The sequence below is a fragment of the Etheostoma spectabile genome, chromosome 4 (genome assembly GCF_008692095.1).
Source record: "Etheostoma spectabile isolate EspeVRDwgs_2016 chromosome 4, UIUC_Espe_1.0, whole genome shotgun sequence".
Taxonomy (NCBI): domain Eukaryota; kingdom Metazoa; phylum Chordata; class Actinopteri; order Perciformes; family Percidae; genus Etheostoma; species Etheostoma spectabile.
In genome coordinates, this window is record NC_045736.1 from 25,022,144 (window position 1) to 25,035,908 (window position 13,765).

At 40.7% G+C, this 13,765-nt stretch overlaps 1 protein-coding gene across 1 annotated transcript in view; it reads right to left on the reverse strand.

Moving 5' to 3' along the window:
- adamts9 (ADAM metallopeptidase with thrombospondin type 1 motif, 9) overlaps positions 1-13,765 on the reverse strand; it is a 46,867-nt gene that overhangs the window by 16,079 nt on the left and 17,023 nt on the right. Inside the window, 7 exon segments of the mRNA XM_032513116.1 lie at positions 4,138-4,314; positions 4,633-4,794; positions 6,042-6,290; positions 9,279-9,446; positions 9,526-9,633; positions 11,777-11,896; positions 13,366-13,527. Coding sequence (XP_032369007.1) covers positions 4,138-4,314; positions 4,633-4,794; positions 6,042-6,290; positions 9,279-9,446; positions 9,526-9,633; positions 11,777-11,896; positions 13,366-13,527 — 1,146 coding nt within the window.

The following is a 13,765-nucleotide window of genomic DNA, read 5'->3' on the forward strand; positions in this document are numbered from 1 at the left end:
CGAGAATATGAATGGGTGAATGAACACCGCAAAGCAGTCTTGTTAAGGGAGAAAAACGCTGTATTAGTTCACCATATAGCTATACACCACAAGTCTAAGCAGTCAAAGTTTGAACTGCCTTCTAAACATAGTTCAAAGGGTGATTACAATCCATGGAATTACAGATACATAATGCATCAGTCAAATCATACAATTTATAAGGTAAATAAAAATCAAGACAGGCAAATCATTGGTAAGCACAATGTGAAAAAAAAAATCCTATTTGCCCCTCCCCTCAAGGATCACTGCAGTTTCCCAGAACTCTGTGCTGATGGGATGTACGGGGAAGGGGCACCTCCCCAGATCAAACGTAACCCTTGACCCACCAATACGCCACTGCATTGTCTTTCTGATGGCCCCCCGTTCGAGTCACTGTCACCCATATTGGTACACTGTCATCAACTTGCATTGGACCAGAGTAGAAGGGGCCTGACAGAAAAGGGCAAAGGGCGCTGGCAACTTCATAGTGGAGCATGTGTTACCCGGTGTCCCAGAAAAAAGCCAGTGACTGAACACAGTAAATGAAACAGGCATTTGTCAGACAGGACAAAGATTTACCTTGATGGAAAGATCTTTGAACTCCTGACACAGAGGGTAAAAGCATGATCTCTCAAATAGGTCAGCAGAGGCCCAGACTTCTAAAAATAACAAGGATATTGCTCAGTAATTTGTGCGTTTTCATTCAGGAAAAACACCCCGTTGAATAGACTGGGAGGACTTTTTGATAAGCTGTTTGCCAGGCCTTTCTTTTTAAATCTTCGAGACAAAGTTAAAGGTAAAACACTAAATAATATAGGAAGCTTTCTTTCTCAAACACAAACAAAGCAGGAGTTGGTAATCTTGAGTTAAATACTTTATGACAGTGCTTACCATCTGGTCTACAATGTTGCCAACAGCGAGGCTATGGGTGTAATGAATGTTGTTAGAGGTTGGTTCTTGCATTGGTTGTCTCGGGTTTGGACGTTTTTGGACAACCAGTCTGTGTATGTTGCCAGTGAGTTCAAAGTTATTCTTTTCCTTTAGATTGCGGCCCACAACGTACAGCATAATGCTTCCAAATTTACAGTGTAAATGTTTTACTATTACGTACTGTTACATACATGTACTGTAGGTACAAGTGAACAAGATGTGGAGTTAAGGGGGTTAAGGAATAAGTTAACAATCTGTCGGTATTTTTAAACTACCAGATAACTATTCTAATATTACAGTGTTCAGGAGCGTGGCCCTCCTTAAAAGCCATACAAAGTGTAAATTGTTTGAAGTTAGTTTACTGTTAAAAAATATGTGCTGACTTTGAAATTTATCAAATCAACCAACTATGTAGCTTGTGATGTATGGCAAACTTTGAAATAAGTTTTATAAAGTGCTACAGAACTCATTAGCATATCTTCCCCCAAAGTTCCAGGCTTGTTGCTCAGTAGGTCACACTGTACTCCTTATTATTATAATAATAATCATTTTATTTATATAGCACAATAGTAACCCGTTAGTAAAAATTAATACCTGCGGTATGAATAATTTTTTAATTCCCATTTGTTACACTTTTATTTCCTAATAATATATATATATATATATATATATATATATATATATATATATATATATATATATATATATATATATATATATGTGTATATTGGTACATAATGTACTGGTAAAAAAGGACACTGTAAATTGGGAATAATTACACTGTATGTTGCAGGCCATAATCTAAAACATTACTGAACAATATAGTTCAAATAAAAATGAAAAAAGCCTTCGATAGTACCTCTACTTCACTTTAATCGTAACCTTTTCTGGAAATGAACAGAAATCCAACAAATCCATAAAAAAATTAAATATTGACATCACATTATAATGAAGTAACAATAAATACAAGTAATTACATTAATATACAGAAGCCGTCTTGAAAAACAAACTAATACTGCCATTTGTGAATAAGATAAATACAATATGCCTGTCAATATGGTATTTGATCTGTACTGCTATTTACACCAGGAGGTTGACCACGAGGAGTCAAACTGCTAAGACTGAAAAGTGAAAATAAAGAGGAATAATAGGATGTGCTTTGTAAATAATGTGTTTCACTTTCACTGATTTAACCTAGATTGGATTTTACGCTGCCGTACAATCACACTTGTGGGAGTCATTACAAGCAATAGTTGTCATTAGTAAATGATGTGTGGTTAAAAAATGTTCTCACTGCTGTTTAACATGCGCCTTAAAATAAGGTGTGACGTCAGTAAAGACATTTATGACCAAGAGGCGTCAACTGGGTGGGCTGCAGGAAAATGTTGCCCCTAACGACAGATTTTGGATCCATTTTTACTGTCTTCAACAGGATTGCAAAGATTACAAGGTGGGAAATAAGACATACACCCTGTCCATCAACTGCACTGGGGAGCCTCAACAACTCATGATTAATCTTATTCCGCCAAAGTCCCTCCAGTGCAAGAGAGAGAAATATACGGTAGGGGGGCAATCAAAACAGAGACTGAGGTAGACACATCATGTTGGCTCAGAGTTAGAGCTCTGGATACAAAACACTATTAACTTGCCGTGGTCACAGGTATCAAGTGTTCAAAGTATGTCCTTTCAACAGCCCATTCTCTTTGAGGTTGAGCAAGTCGTTTGATTGACATTCAAAGACAATTCAACATTATTTCATCAAATCTGTGATACACTTTGCATTGAGCTGATCAATCTGATTAACAATCAACTAACTGCTCATGGAAAGAAATAAAAAGTACAGAAATTGCAGCATCAAAAAGCAATATGCCACAATAAACACCTAACCGACCATAAATGTGATAGTTCATTCTTGATATTTAAATCTCCCTTGTTTGGCCAAAGCACCACTTTAGTGTTGGAGGTTATCATAGTTTAATGGCTAGAAGAGTTGTGTTTTGTTCCAAATGAGGTATTGTTGAGCATAGCATATTTAACAACTCCAAGTACTTACTGTACAAAGAAAACATTATCTAACACAATATAAATACACTCATATCAAGCACCTTTGGAGCGTTAAACCTATTCTTTTGGCCACACTAAGGAAATCTGGGTCAAAACGCTCAGCCAAACTGGAATACAATGGTTGTTACTACTAATTGTTAGTACTAATTACCACAAACTCTGCGAGACATTTTATTTTACAGTACTAGTACAGCTGCTGTTTGCTGGTTTACCACTGATACTGGACGTTTTAGCAACTTTTGAGTCAACATATTCACGCATAGATGTCAATGTAATTTTCGGGCAACACTACTGTTCCTTTCATAGCAGAAAGTAAAAACATGAACTGTAAAATAAAATGTCTAAATAAGATTAGTAACTTCTGTTATAAAAAACCCCACATGTGCCTTGAGACAAATTGAATCTTGATAGAGTAGCCATTTCAAAAATGTATATAGTACAAAGTGTAGTACACAGCCCAAATACAGTCCTATGCAAGTTGGTACTTTTAAAATTCATAACAAACCATAAACTAGAATCTGCAGCACCACATATTTGGAGATTACGGGCTATTCTTTGGATAATAAAAGAGCAAGGCATCGTATTGTATATTCCTGATATACAAAAACATTCATCAGTATTTGCATATGAACAGAGATTGGCTAAATACAAAGAGCTAAGTCACAAAATAAATCACTTTTAAAAGTTAATGCTATATACAAAAGATAAAAAGGAAAAAATATCTTAATAAATTATCTTTAAAAACAATATTTTACAAAACTAACTTTGATTTTATTACAAAGTTATCCTGAATTTTTCAAATACTAATACAAGGCTCAACAACAGTTTTATGCTAACTAGACTGATACATATGTTCTTGTGGTCACAGCTGTCACTGAAGTCTTATTGACATTACTTTTTTGGCATATTGCAAGTGACTGTTTCTTTGCCATTTACGCGGAACAGAACAGAATTAACTTTCCAAATGTCTTGAGGAAACGTTGACCAATCGCAGGCACCAGAGAGGGAGCAGGAAGTGGAGGAGGTTAAAAGTAAAAGTAGGGAAGCATGTAATTTCCAGTGCAAAAGCACCAAAGTCAAAGGTGTGAGGTTGAAAAACAAGATGAGTATTTTTTATGAGCGTACCGAGCTCCATGGGTCTGTGCTCCAGTGGGGGCTAGACGTGCATGGCTGAGTATTGCACTGCTCACGATCTGGTGGCTTATCGTGGATCTCGCAGCTCAGATCATTGAAACGCTCGCCGTTTGGACGCTGACACACCACCAACCTTGTCTTTATCCCACCTCCACATGGCTTGGTACACTAAAGACAGCAAGAGGAGAGGTTGTATATTACAGATAGGTATGGGGAAAAGGTTTCTGAGTGTGAAGAAAAAACTAGGACTATTTTTTCCCCGTTAAAATAGATCTGTCTTGTGTGAAGCATGAAGAATGTGCGCCTGAGCCTTAGCTGAGTTCTAATGCATTTTCAAACCTTCACACTAAACAACGCCTGCATCAGTCAAAATATTTATTCAAACACAAATGAGCATCCCACAGTTTCTCTCTAAGCTAGATCAGCATATGTCAAGGAGACTCAAGAGTCATGGTAAACTCATCGGTAAAGTGATGTCTGCCTTACCTCTCCCCAGTTGCCATAGATCCACTGAGGACATGGCCCTGACTCACAGGATCGTTGCTCATTGGGCCGGCTGCGATCCTCACAGCTGTTGGCAGGGTAGCCATTCTCATCCTGGCACACTACTACACGCCGCTGGAAACCTCCTGCACATGTGCTGGAGCACTGTTGAACAGAGAGTGAAGAGTTCACAAATAGATAGTTCTCACAAACAGATGCTCAGTGTATAGGTGTAAATAGGTCCCATTGGGGATATACTGTATATTATTTACATATCCTTTAGACACAATGGCGTAAAAACACACACTAAAGCTAAACCTCCAGCTGCCAAGTATTAAATCAATATGTCAACAAAATCACTAGTTGTTTAATGCCAACAGTACACTTTGTTATGAATCAATGTGCACTATGTTGTATAAATAGAGTGCACACAATGACCCCACTCCTAGAAAAACTCAGAGACTAAGCAACATCTCCTGTCAAATGACGGACCATGCATGCTGCTATATTAAAATGCATATCCTCAGAACAGAGACAGGAAGAGTCACCAGAAATGGCTTTAATCACTTCCCAGAATTATTTAAAGGTCAAAGTTATTTTTGGACAGAGATTATCACTAACACAGTTTTTTTTTTTCAAAAGGCTGAACAATACAAAGAAAGAGATCCATGGTAGCTCTTGGGTCTTGCTATCGTGTGGTGTTTCACAAAGGCTACATTCTCAAAAAAGAGAGCAGGGCCTGAAGAACGGCCACTGAGCGTTTGTCAAAGTCTGCATCAGGTTACAAAACACATTGTAGAAAGTTAATAAATAGTTCACAAACTGTTACTTGAAATTACTTGACTTTACAATTTACATTAGTCACTGCAACACAAGGAGAGTAAAGATTACTTGGTAAGATGAAGACACATTTAGTTAGGACACCTTAAAAGAAACTACGTTTAACCCTCTTGCTGTTATCTAGATGAAGATCTCTCATGTCTGTATGGTCAATGTAACGCTACAACCCAAATCTGGTTAGCATGGCTTAGCACAAAGACTATTAACAGAGCAAAACAGCTAGCCTGGCTCTGTCCAAACAAAATCCACTTACACAGACCTTTAAATCTCTCTAATTAATGTTATTGTTATCTCATATTTGTGTAATCTGAAGCAAATTAAAAATAGGTACTGCCTATAGGGCCATATTAACTGTACCTTTAATACTGCTTAAACACACCAATGGTTCAATAAATGAGGACAACATTTCTACATGTTTCATTTTCCCACTTCCCACTTTCTATCTGGACTGCTATTGTTTGTGCTGAGGCTTTGGTGGAACAAGATTGAGCCCACATCTTTAGATGTCAGAACCCAGAGAAATAGTTTGTTGACCACTGTGATGTGATGCTGCTGTGTGTAAGATGCCTTACCGCACCCCAGGGTCCAGTCCGCCATTGGTGTGATTGGCTGCGAGGCAGGTTATTCCTGGCACTGGCATTTGGTGAGGACGGGAAAGGTCGGGACTCACTGGAGCGGGACGGGCATTGAGACATAGCACAGTCCTGATCTGTGGTAGGACGATCGTCTGGGTCACACTCAATAGCATTCACTTCTTGGTCACTGAAGTTGACGCACAGTACCTGCCGTGTCGTCTTTCCCTGGCCACAGGTTACTGAACACTGAAAACACACACATGAAGAAATAGTTATTATAACTTGGTGTGCGGCAAGTACAAGGCAAGACCTAACTCCCAATTTGGGGACCTTTTTCTGCTGAAACTGGAGTCAAACATGTCTATAATTTGTTATGCAGTATGCGCCTCTGGTAACCTCTACCAGGCCTGCCCAAAAAGATACGGAACCACAACCGAAGTGTGGTGCCGCAGCCTCGCCCTCGCCGTCCTCAGGGAGCTTCTAGGTACCCAGCTCTTGTGGTACAAATAAGTCAGTAAATTCGAGTAAAAGCAGGCTTTGCTTATCCTGTGCGATAAATCCTGCACCAATGTGGGGGGATAATTTCTAAATCATAAGAGGTCCCCAGATGATACTAATCCTGTGTGAATAGGACTTTAGTCTTGCCAGGACGCCACACTAACTAAAAGCAGAGTTAACTTGGTGTTGAGGCCGACCCAATGTCATTGCAGTTAAACATGGCAGGAAGAAAAAGGCCGCGGCTCTGGCTGAAAATGCAGTAAGGACCCAACAACACACATCTTTCTTTTTAGGAAAATAAGATCTTCTGCCAAGCACTAATGGTGACTCACTCAGCTCCACTCTTGCAGAGTCCACTTTCTGTCTTGCATATGGTGATCTACTAGACTTATGCAACAGCTGTATACTCTAAAACCTTGCCTGGGATTACGCTGTCCAGAGGATTATACTGCTCCGTCTAAATGTTATGGATTTTACATAATTTTAGATGCTGTAAGGTTTTACATACAGTAAGTCAATAGTCATTGAAATATTATATTGGCCTAAGGATGAACTATTTCTAATGAGTGTGTGTGTGTGTGTGTGTGCGTTGTGACCAGACATCCAGTCTGTCTGTATTGCATCACCAGGACTCTGATGAGAAACATCTGTAAACAAGACTGGAGCCCCTCACTCCAGCCCCTTGCATCTCCCTGTTTCAGACACTTTTGTCTCACTCCCATTCTCTCTTTCTCTCTCTCTCTCTTTCTATCTCTATCTCTCTCTCTCTCTTTCTCTCTCTTTCTCTCTCTCTCTCTCTCTCTCTCTCTCTCTCTCTCTCTCTCTCTCTCTCTCTTTCTCTCTCTCTCGCTCTCTCTCTCGAGCACTTCTCTTGCCTTAGTCCAGCCCTCTTCCATGCCTGGATACACACTTGCCTTCCAGCTGCCACCCTGTCTCCACATCTTTTCTCACACAAACATCTACATAGCGTGCGCACACAATAAACGTGGGTGAAAAATGATGTAGAGAATACTGTAATAAATTAACTTTGCAGGGAAAACAACATCTGGATGACAAAATTGAAGGCACACAAGTACATAGGTAACAGTAATCAACAGTACTGTCTGTCAGTATAGTACAGTTTTTGCCCATTGCTTACACACTAAAAATGAATGCTTAGACGAAAGCCTCAATAGTTTAGATTTTGAGGCTTTGGTCTAAGCATTCATTGTTATTGTGTAAGTTCTTGTAAGTGTTGTAGCACACTTAAACACATTGTCAATTTTACACTTTGTTTGCAAATCTGTAACACACTTATTGCAAAAAACTTTGTTCAAAAACGAAATCTCCTGTTATCATTAGAAAAACACTCCATTCAAAATGCAAAACTCATCTGGCAAGTGTAGGCACTTACATACACACCTGAAAACAATTGCACAGAAAACAGAACACCAATCAGTCTGAGCCTTGGCAATATAAATAGGTCTCAGGTAAGCCATTGTAAGAACTTTGCAAGCATGGAGGCAATGAGAGTAAGAGTAAGATTGAGGACAAAGAGGGAGAGGACAAAGACGAGGACCAGTGCGGAGACGTGTGTCAGATGACATCAGGGCTACTCTGGTGGACTGGGTGACAAATTATGGCCTGTCCATGAAGGAGGCTGGGCAAAGCGTCCACCCTAATCTCAGTCACTATACAGTAGCTTCGATAATATGAACATTCTGACTGGAGAACAGGTATTCAAGTTTCTACTCCAGACTGTATGTGTCACAATATTCTGTATCATATTACAGTATTACTGTATTACAGTTACTGTGCTATACAAAAATGGGTAGTGTTGTGAAGTATATGTAAAGGAATATGTTGCAATACAGTGTACACTTTAAAAGTACAGTATGTGAAAAAGAACCGAACATCTGAAATCTTGGGGTGGCATTTTCTACAGAATTGTTGGACGACCTCTTCAACGTAGAAGGGAACGGCTCTTTACTCAACAACAAGAGCTTTCCATCATTAAATGGTGCAAGAAAATAATGCAATCTGACTTTGTGAGTTGCAAGAACACATAATTGCGAACAGAAATGTATTCAACAATATCACCAGGGTCAGCATGCCTTCAGGATGAAGCAGCTGTACAGGGTGCCCTTTGAGAGGAACAGTGTCAGGGTCAAGGATCTGCACCATGATTATTTGCAGGTATGGGTCATGTTATATTGTGATGTGGAAATGAGGGTTTATGCTGCCACCTTCCCTGCCTGTAGCTTGTAGTTGTCTATACTTACCCAACCCAGCCCCTACTCGTGTAAAAATATAGACATTGTAGTTGCTGTATGTGTTTTCAGTAACACCATTCAATATTTTCTGTTAGAGAGAGTTCTGGATTTTGATGCCGCCAAACTGCCACATGAGTTAATTTACATGGATGAGGCAGGATTCAATCTGGCCAAAACCAGGCATCGGGGCTGTAACATAGTCAGCTTGTGTGCTGCAGTTGGCGTCCAAGGACTCCTGCATCCCCATGCCACTATAGGTCCCTACAATACAGGGCAGATCGTTGCATTTCTAGATGTGTAGAGTTTTGACATACTGAGCCAAATTCTGCAATTTTGTAAGCAATAGGCAAAAACTGTAAGATGCAGATCTGAGGGAAAATACTTTTTGATTCAACAGACAAACAAAATATTACCACTTATTTGAATCTGGTGCAGCAACTGGATCAGATACAAATTGATAATTGACAAAGGGTGGTTTTCTTACCACTGTCCATTCCAGCACTTTCCACTGTCCACAGGCCACAACTGAGCATACTTCTCTGGCAAGGGGTTTTGGTAGATGTGCGCACGCTGACTCCTCTGCCACACCACCCTGATTGTCCCGGCAACTCACATAGCGCATACGTGTCCCTTTGCCACAGCTGGCACTACACTGTTGTGCGGAAGAGAAAGGTTAAGAAGCTGGAAAACAATAAAGACAAACAAATAGAAGATGTGACAGAACTACCAACCTGGGTCCAGGAACCAAACCGCCACTGGGTTTTGTGGCTCTGGTTGTAGGGGATTTTAGTCCCTGGGGTAACAGGGTGGCTGCTGGGACACTGGGCCAGTTCACAGTCCTGTTGAAAGGAGGACACATACACCCATTCATGCAGTGATTAACAAAATGAATATACTGTAACAACATCTGTCCCTGACCACAAATACCATGAATATCAGGGATAGCTCATCTGGCATGGGACATTCATTAACAACTTAAACTATATTCCTTCAGCTCTATGTTTGAGAGTAGTTGTAATTCTCATCAACCCTTTTCCCCAACCTTACCAAAACAACATTAACAGGGTCCGCCCCGTCAGTTACAACTATGGATTGTGGCAGTAAGCCACTCAGCATAAAGCCCTGATCCCTGTCATAACAGGTCATAGTGGAGTGGTATTCAGGGCTCCAATGCCCATGCTGGCGTGGTTGTAAACTCCACCCCTAATCCACCCCCTTGTCCCTCACCTTCCGCCCTTTCCTCTCCCCCCCACGCCCTCTGGTGCCCTCTGACCCCCAGTCTCTAGGAATGAGGGCCTTAATCAGGTTGCATAGGCTCTGAGCAGGCTCCACATTCCGCACTCCACCTCCCGACGGATGCAAATAATCCTCATGGAACCCCAAAAGTAGCGCTACTTCCTGTCAGACCCACATTTTACATGGTCATCACAAAATCATATTGTGTGTGTGCTTATATATTACAACTTTAGGGCTTTTATAAATTATATAACAGGCCCAATCAGTGTCCATAACTGTTCAGCCTTTATCCTAATCTACGTGTGAAAGTATCAAGTAAAGCATCTCTTGTCTCCACCTCTCTACTCCTTGTACTCAGACCTCCATCTATCTCTCTGTCCTTTAATCTAAACCCTGCTTGGTGGCTGGTGGGACGAGCGGCTGGTGACCCACTTCATGGCTGGCTGGTTGAAATCACAACAAGGTGGGGCGACTGCTTTAGGGTCACTGGCTCTGTCGGCCCAGGCACCGGAATTAAGAGCCGCTGCAACTAGAGGGGGGCCTCATACTGAGTCTGCATGCTCAGCCCTCTGAAATGGGTTCACGCCCCACGCTGACCAAACAAAACTTTGATTCAGCTCATTATAGGTTTCTTTGGTGATGCTGTCTCTTTGTGTGTGTGGAACACTTAACAAACAGATGCACACGCAGATTTAGACAACATAAACAATTGCACATTTTAACCTGTGGGAGTGAAACACTGCCCATTTTAGTATGCATTACCAGTGGGTTGAGGATATAGGAGAGAACTATTTAAAACGGTTAACTAACCTGCTTTAACTAACCTGCTTTAAATATTAGCAATTAGTCATTTAAAGAACATCCATTAAATGTGGATTATGATATTTCTGTAAATTATGATTTACTTATGTCTGTAGTTAAGTGTCCTAGAATGGTTGCCAAGGGATGTTTTGAAGTGAAGGAATGGGTAAGATTCAAACTAAGAACAAATTCTTAAAAGAAAACGTGCTCTGCCAGACTTTAGTGTATCGTACATAATATAAATAAGTGTATAGAGCTCAACAGTGTGGTTCCAGAAGTAAAAATCCCATTGATCTTCTCCATAAGGATTTAGATTATCAGACATAATGTCTAAACCATCTGAAGTAGACTGACCATGAGCTACGTGGTTGTGGAACAGACGTTTCTGCTCCTGTAAAAGCTAGAAGTCTGTATGAAATCAACCTTGTTTTAAGAAAAACATGTTTTATCTGCGATCTTATGGAGAAAAACTATAGTACCCACAATCCTAAACTTAACAGCAACGTCAACCGTTTACCATACCCACGAATCCGGAACTAGAGCCAATAAAAAAGTGGGCGGTCACTGTTGAGCTCTACTCTAAAGAATAACACTGGTTATCTTAAAACATTTGGGCTTTCTATGCGGGGACAGTGAGGCCGCTATAACCTCCCCCTCTGTCTTTCTTTCTAGACCAGACTAGATCAGACAACGTAGCTTTATTTATACCAGGTGGAAATTCAATGTGTGTCTGTCTGTGTGTGTTTTGAGTGTCATGTGCATAAGCGTGGATGCGTCCTTCTCTCCTCACAATATAAATCACTTTGAGACTCAACCATGGAACAACTGTTGCTCTCACAGCAAGGACAAGATGAAAAAGACTGTGGGCAGTTGAGAGAAGAAAGAGGAAGACGTTAGAGAGGGAGAAAAAATGCAAGGAATGGAGGAAGATAATGCCCTTCTTACCTGGGTATCAGTGGGTCTGGTTGCAGCATTACATTCAGTATCATCCATGACAGCACCATAAGAGCCAACTACACACTTCACGGCTCGCATCTGGTAGCCTGGCCCACACGAGGTAGTGCACTGGGTTCAAAGAAAGAAAAAAAGTAGTGGTGGGGGAAAATTAGCAACAGTGAGACAAAGAGAAAACAGAGAAAGAGGCAAGGAAGGCAAGCAAAAAAAAAAAATTAATTTGAGCCAAAAAAGTAACTCCCTCACACAAACAAACAAAAAAAACTGTGAGCCAGGTTTATAAAATCAAAAAGCTTATTTTACCCCTCCACTCCCCTGAAAAACATCCAGATCCAAGTTTCAAGCAAATAAGAGTCTTAAGGCTCAAATACAGGAGGAAGGAACCTTTGCTCATGGACATTGTACTTGTCATTTTTCAACTGCAGCCAAGTCAGAGGGTACTACCCCTCGCTCTCTTCTGCCTCACTGCCTTCAGTGAAACAGGGTCAAACTTGTGTGGCGGCAACTTCAACTAACATTTGACAACGCTTCATTAAACGACTTCAAATATACCTTAACATGCGCACATCTTCTGTTGGGGGGCACAAAAATATCTCAAATTTTTGGGTGTTCAGTTCTCTGTGCACAGACAGAAATGAGACACTAAACATACAAGACACTATATACTGTATTCATAACCCTATATCATGCTTTTGTAGAAGAACACGCCTACCCACATCATCCATAGCTTTTGTATATTTATTTTGGCAGGATGTGCTCTGTGTCAGGCGAGAGAAAAGGGGACAGTGCTAAAAAATTAGCTCAGCTTATCTGTGTCCTCCCCTTGGTTTGCATCTGGGCAAAATTTACCAGAGAAGAGAATTACAGAGAAACGTCAACCACTGTGCTGCTTTCCATCAACTAGGTAGATGGTACTTAGTGTTTTCATTAATTCATAGGTGTGTTTTGGGCATAACATGCAATAAACAAATCCGATTGCCATCTCGAATTCCCTTTAAATGCCAAGAGCGTTTGTACCTTGGCGCATTGCTATTTGGATGGCGGATTTGCTTCATTATATTTGTAATCTTTTGCATGTTTGTGAGCTGCTGCGCTTCCCTGTGTGTGTGTAACAAGCATAATGTGCATGTGCTGTGCATAAGACTAGGGGCATTTTACTAATTCGCGGTTAAAATAACAATGAAATGCTGCGCTAATGACTCTAGACTTGGTTTTTGTTGGTCAATGGCGTGATCATATCAAGATAGCAATACGTTAAAGATGCACCTGAACACACCTCCCTCTAAGACCAGCATGCCCACGGGCGCAGATGCTTTACCTATTTAAACAACGTGGGCGCTGGACGGGTAATTGACACTTGCGTCGGGCTTTGCACTATGCTGTGCTGTGGTGCATGATTGGGCCCCTGGTGTCTCTATAAGTCTAACAGTGCAATTTCCAATCATGGACAAAACAAACTGATCCGCTGTTTCACCTGTTTTGGAATATAAATTAATTATTTAACATAATTTGTTTTTATCACAAATGATCAATTACTTTACAAGGCATAGTGTATACTATACACTATTGTTAACACTCACCTGTCCCCAGGGTCCCACCTGCCAAGAGGCACACTCTTGCTGTTGGCACATCTGCACTGACTCAGGTTTAGATGAGCCACAAAAGCCGTCGTCTAAACGGTCCTCACCAAACTGACACCACATTTGACGGTGCTTATAGCCTTTCCCGCACGTCACAAGACACTGAAAGGAACATATTTTAGGTTTTAGAGACAGATGTGAATACAGTATGTTACATGAACACTGGGCACTTTACCAGCCATTGAGCCTGCTGGAATTCCAGTTTATGAAAGAGGGAGATCACTTAGTGTTGTGGAAAGCAGGATATGCAGATCACAAAACAAATAGTGGTTAGAAGGGACTAAAAGACAGGCCAAGTATCTATTTATGTGTAAGTACAGTGCATGTTTATACAGTGCAG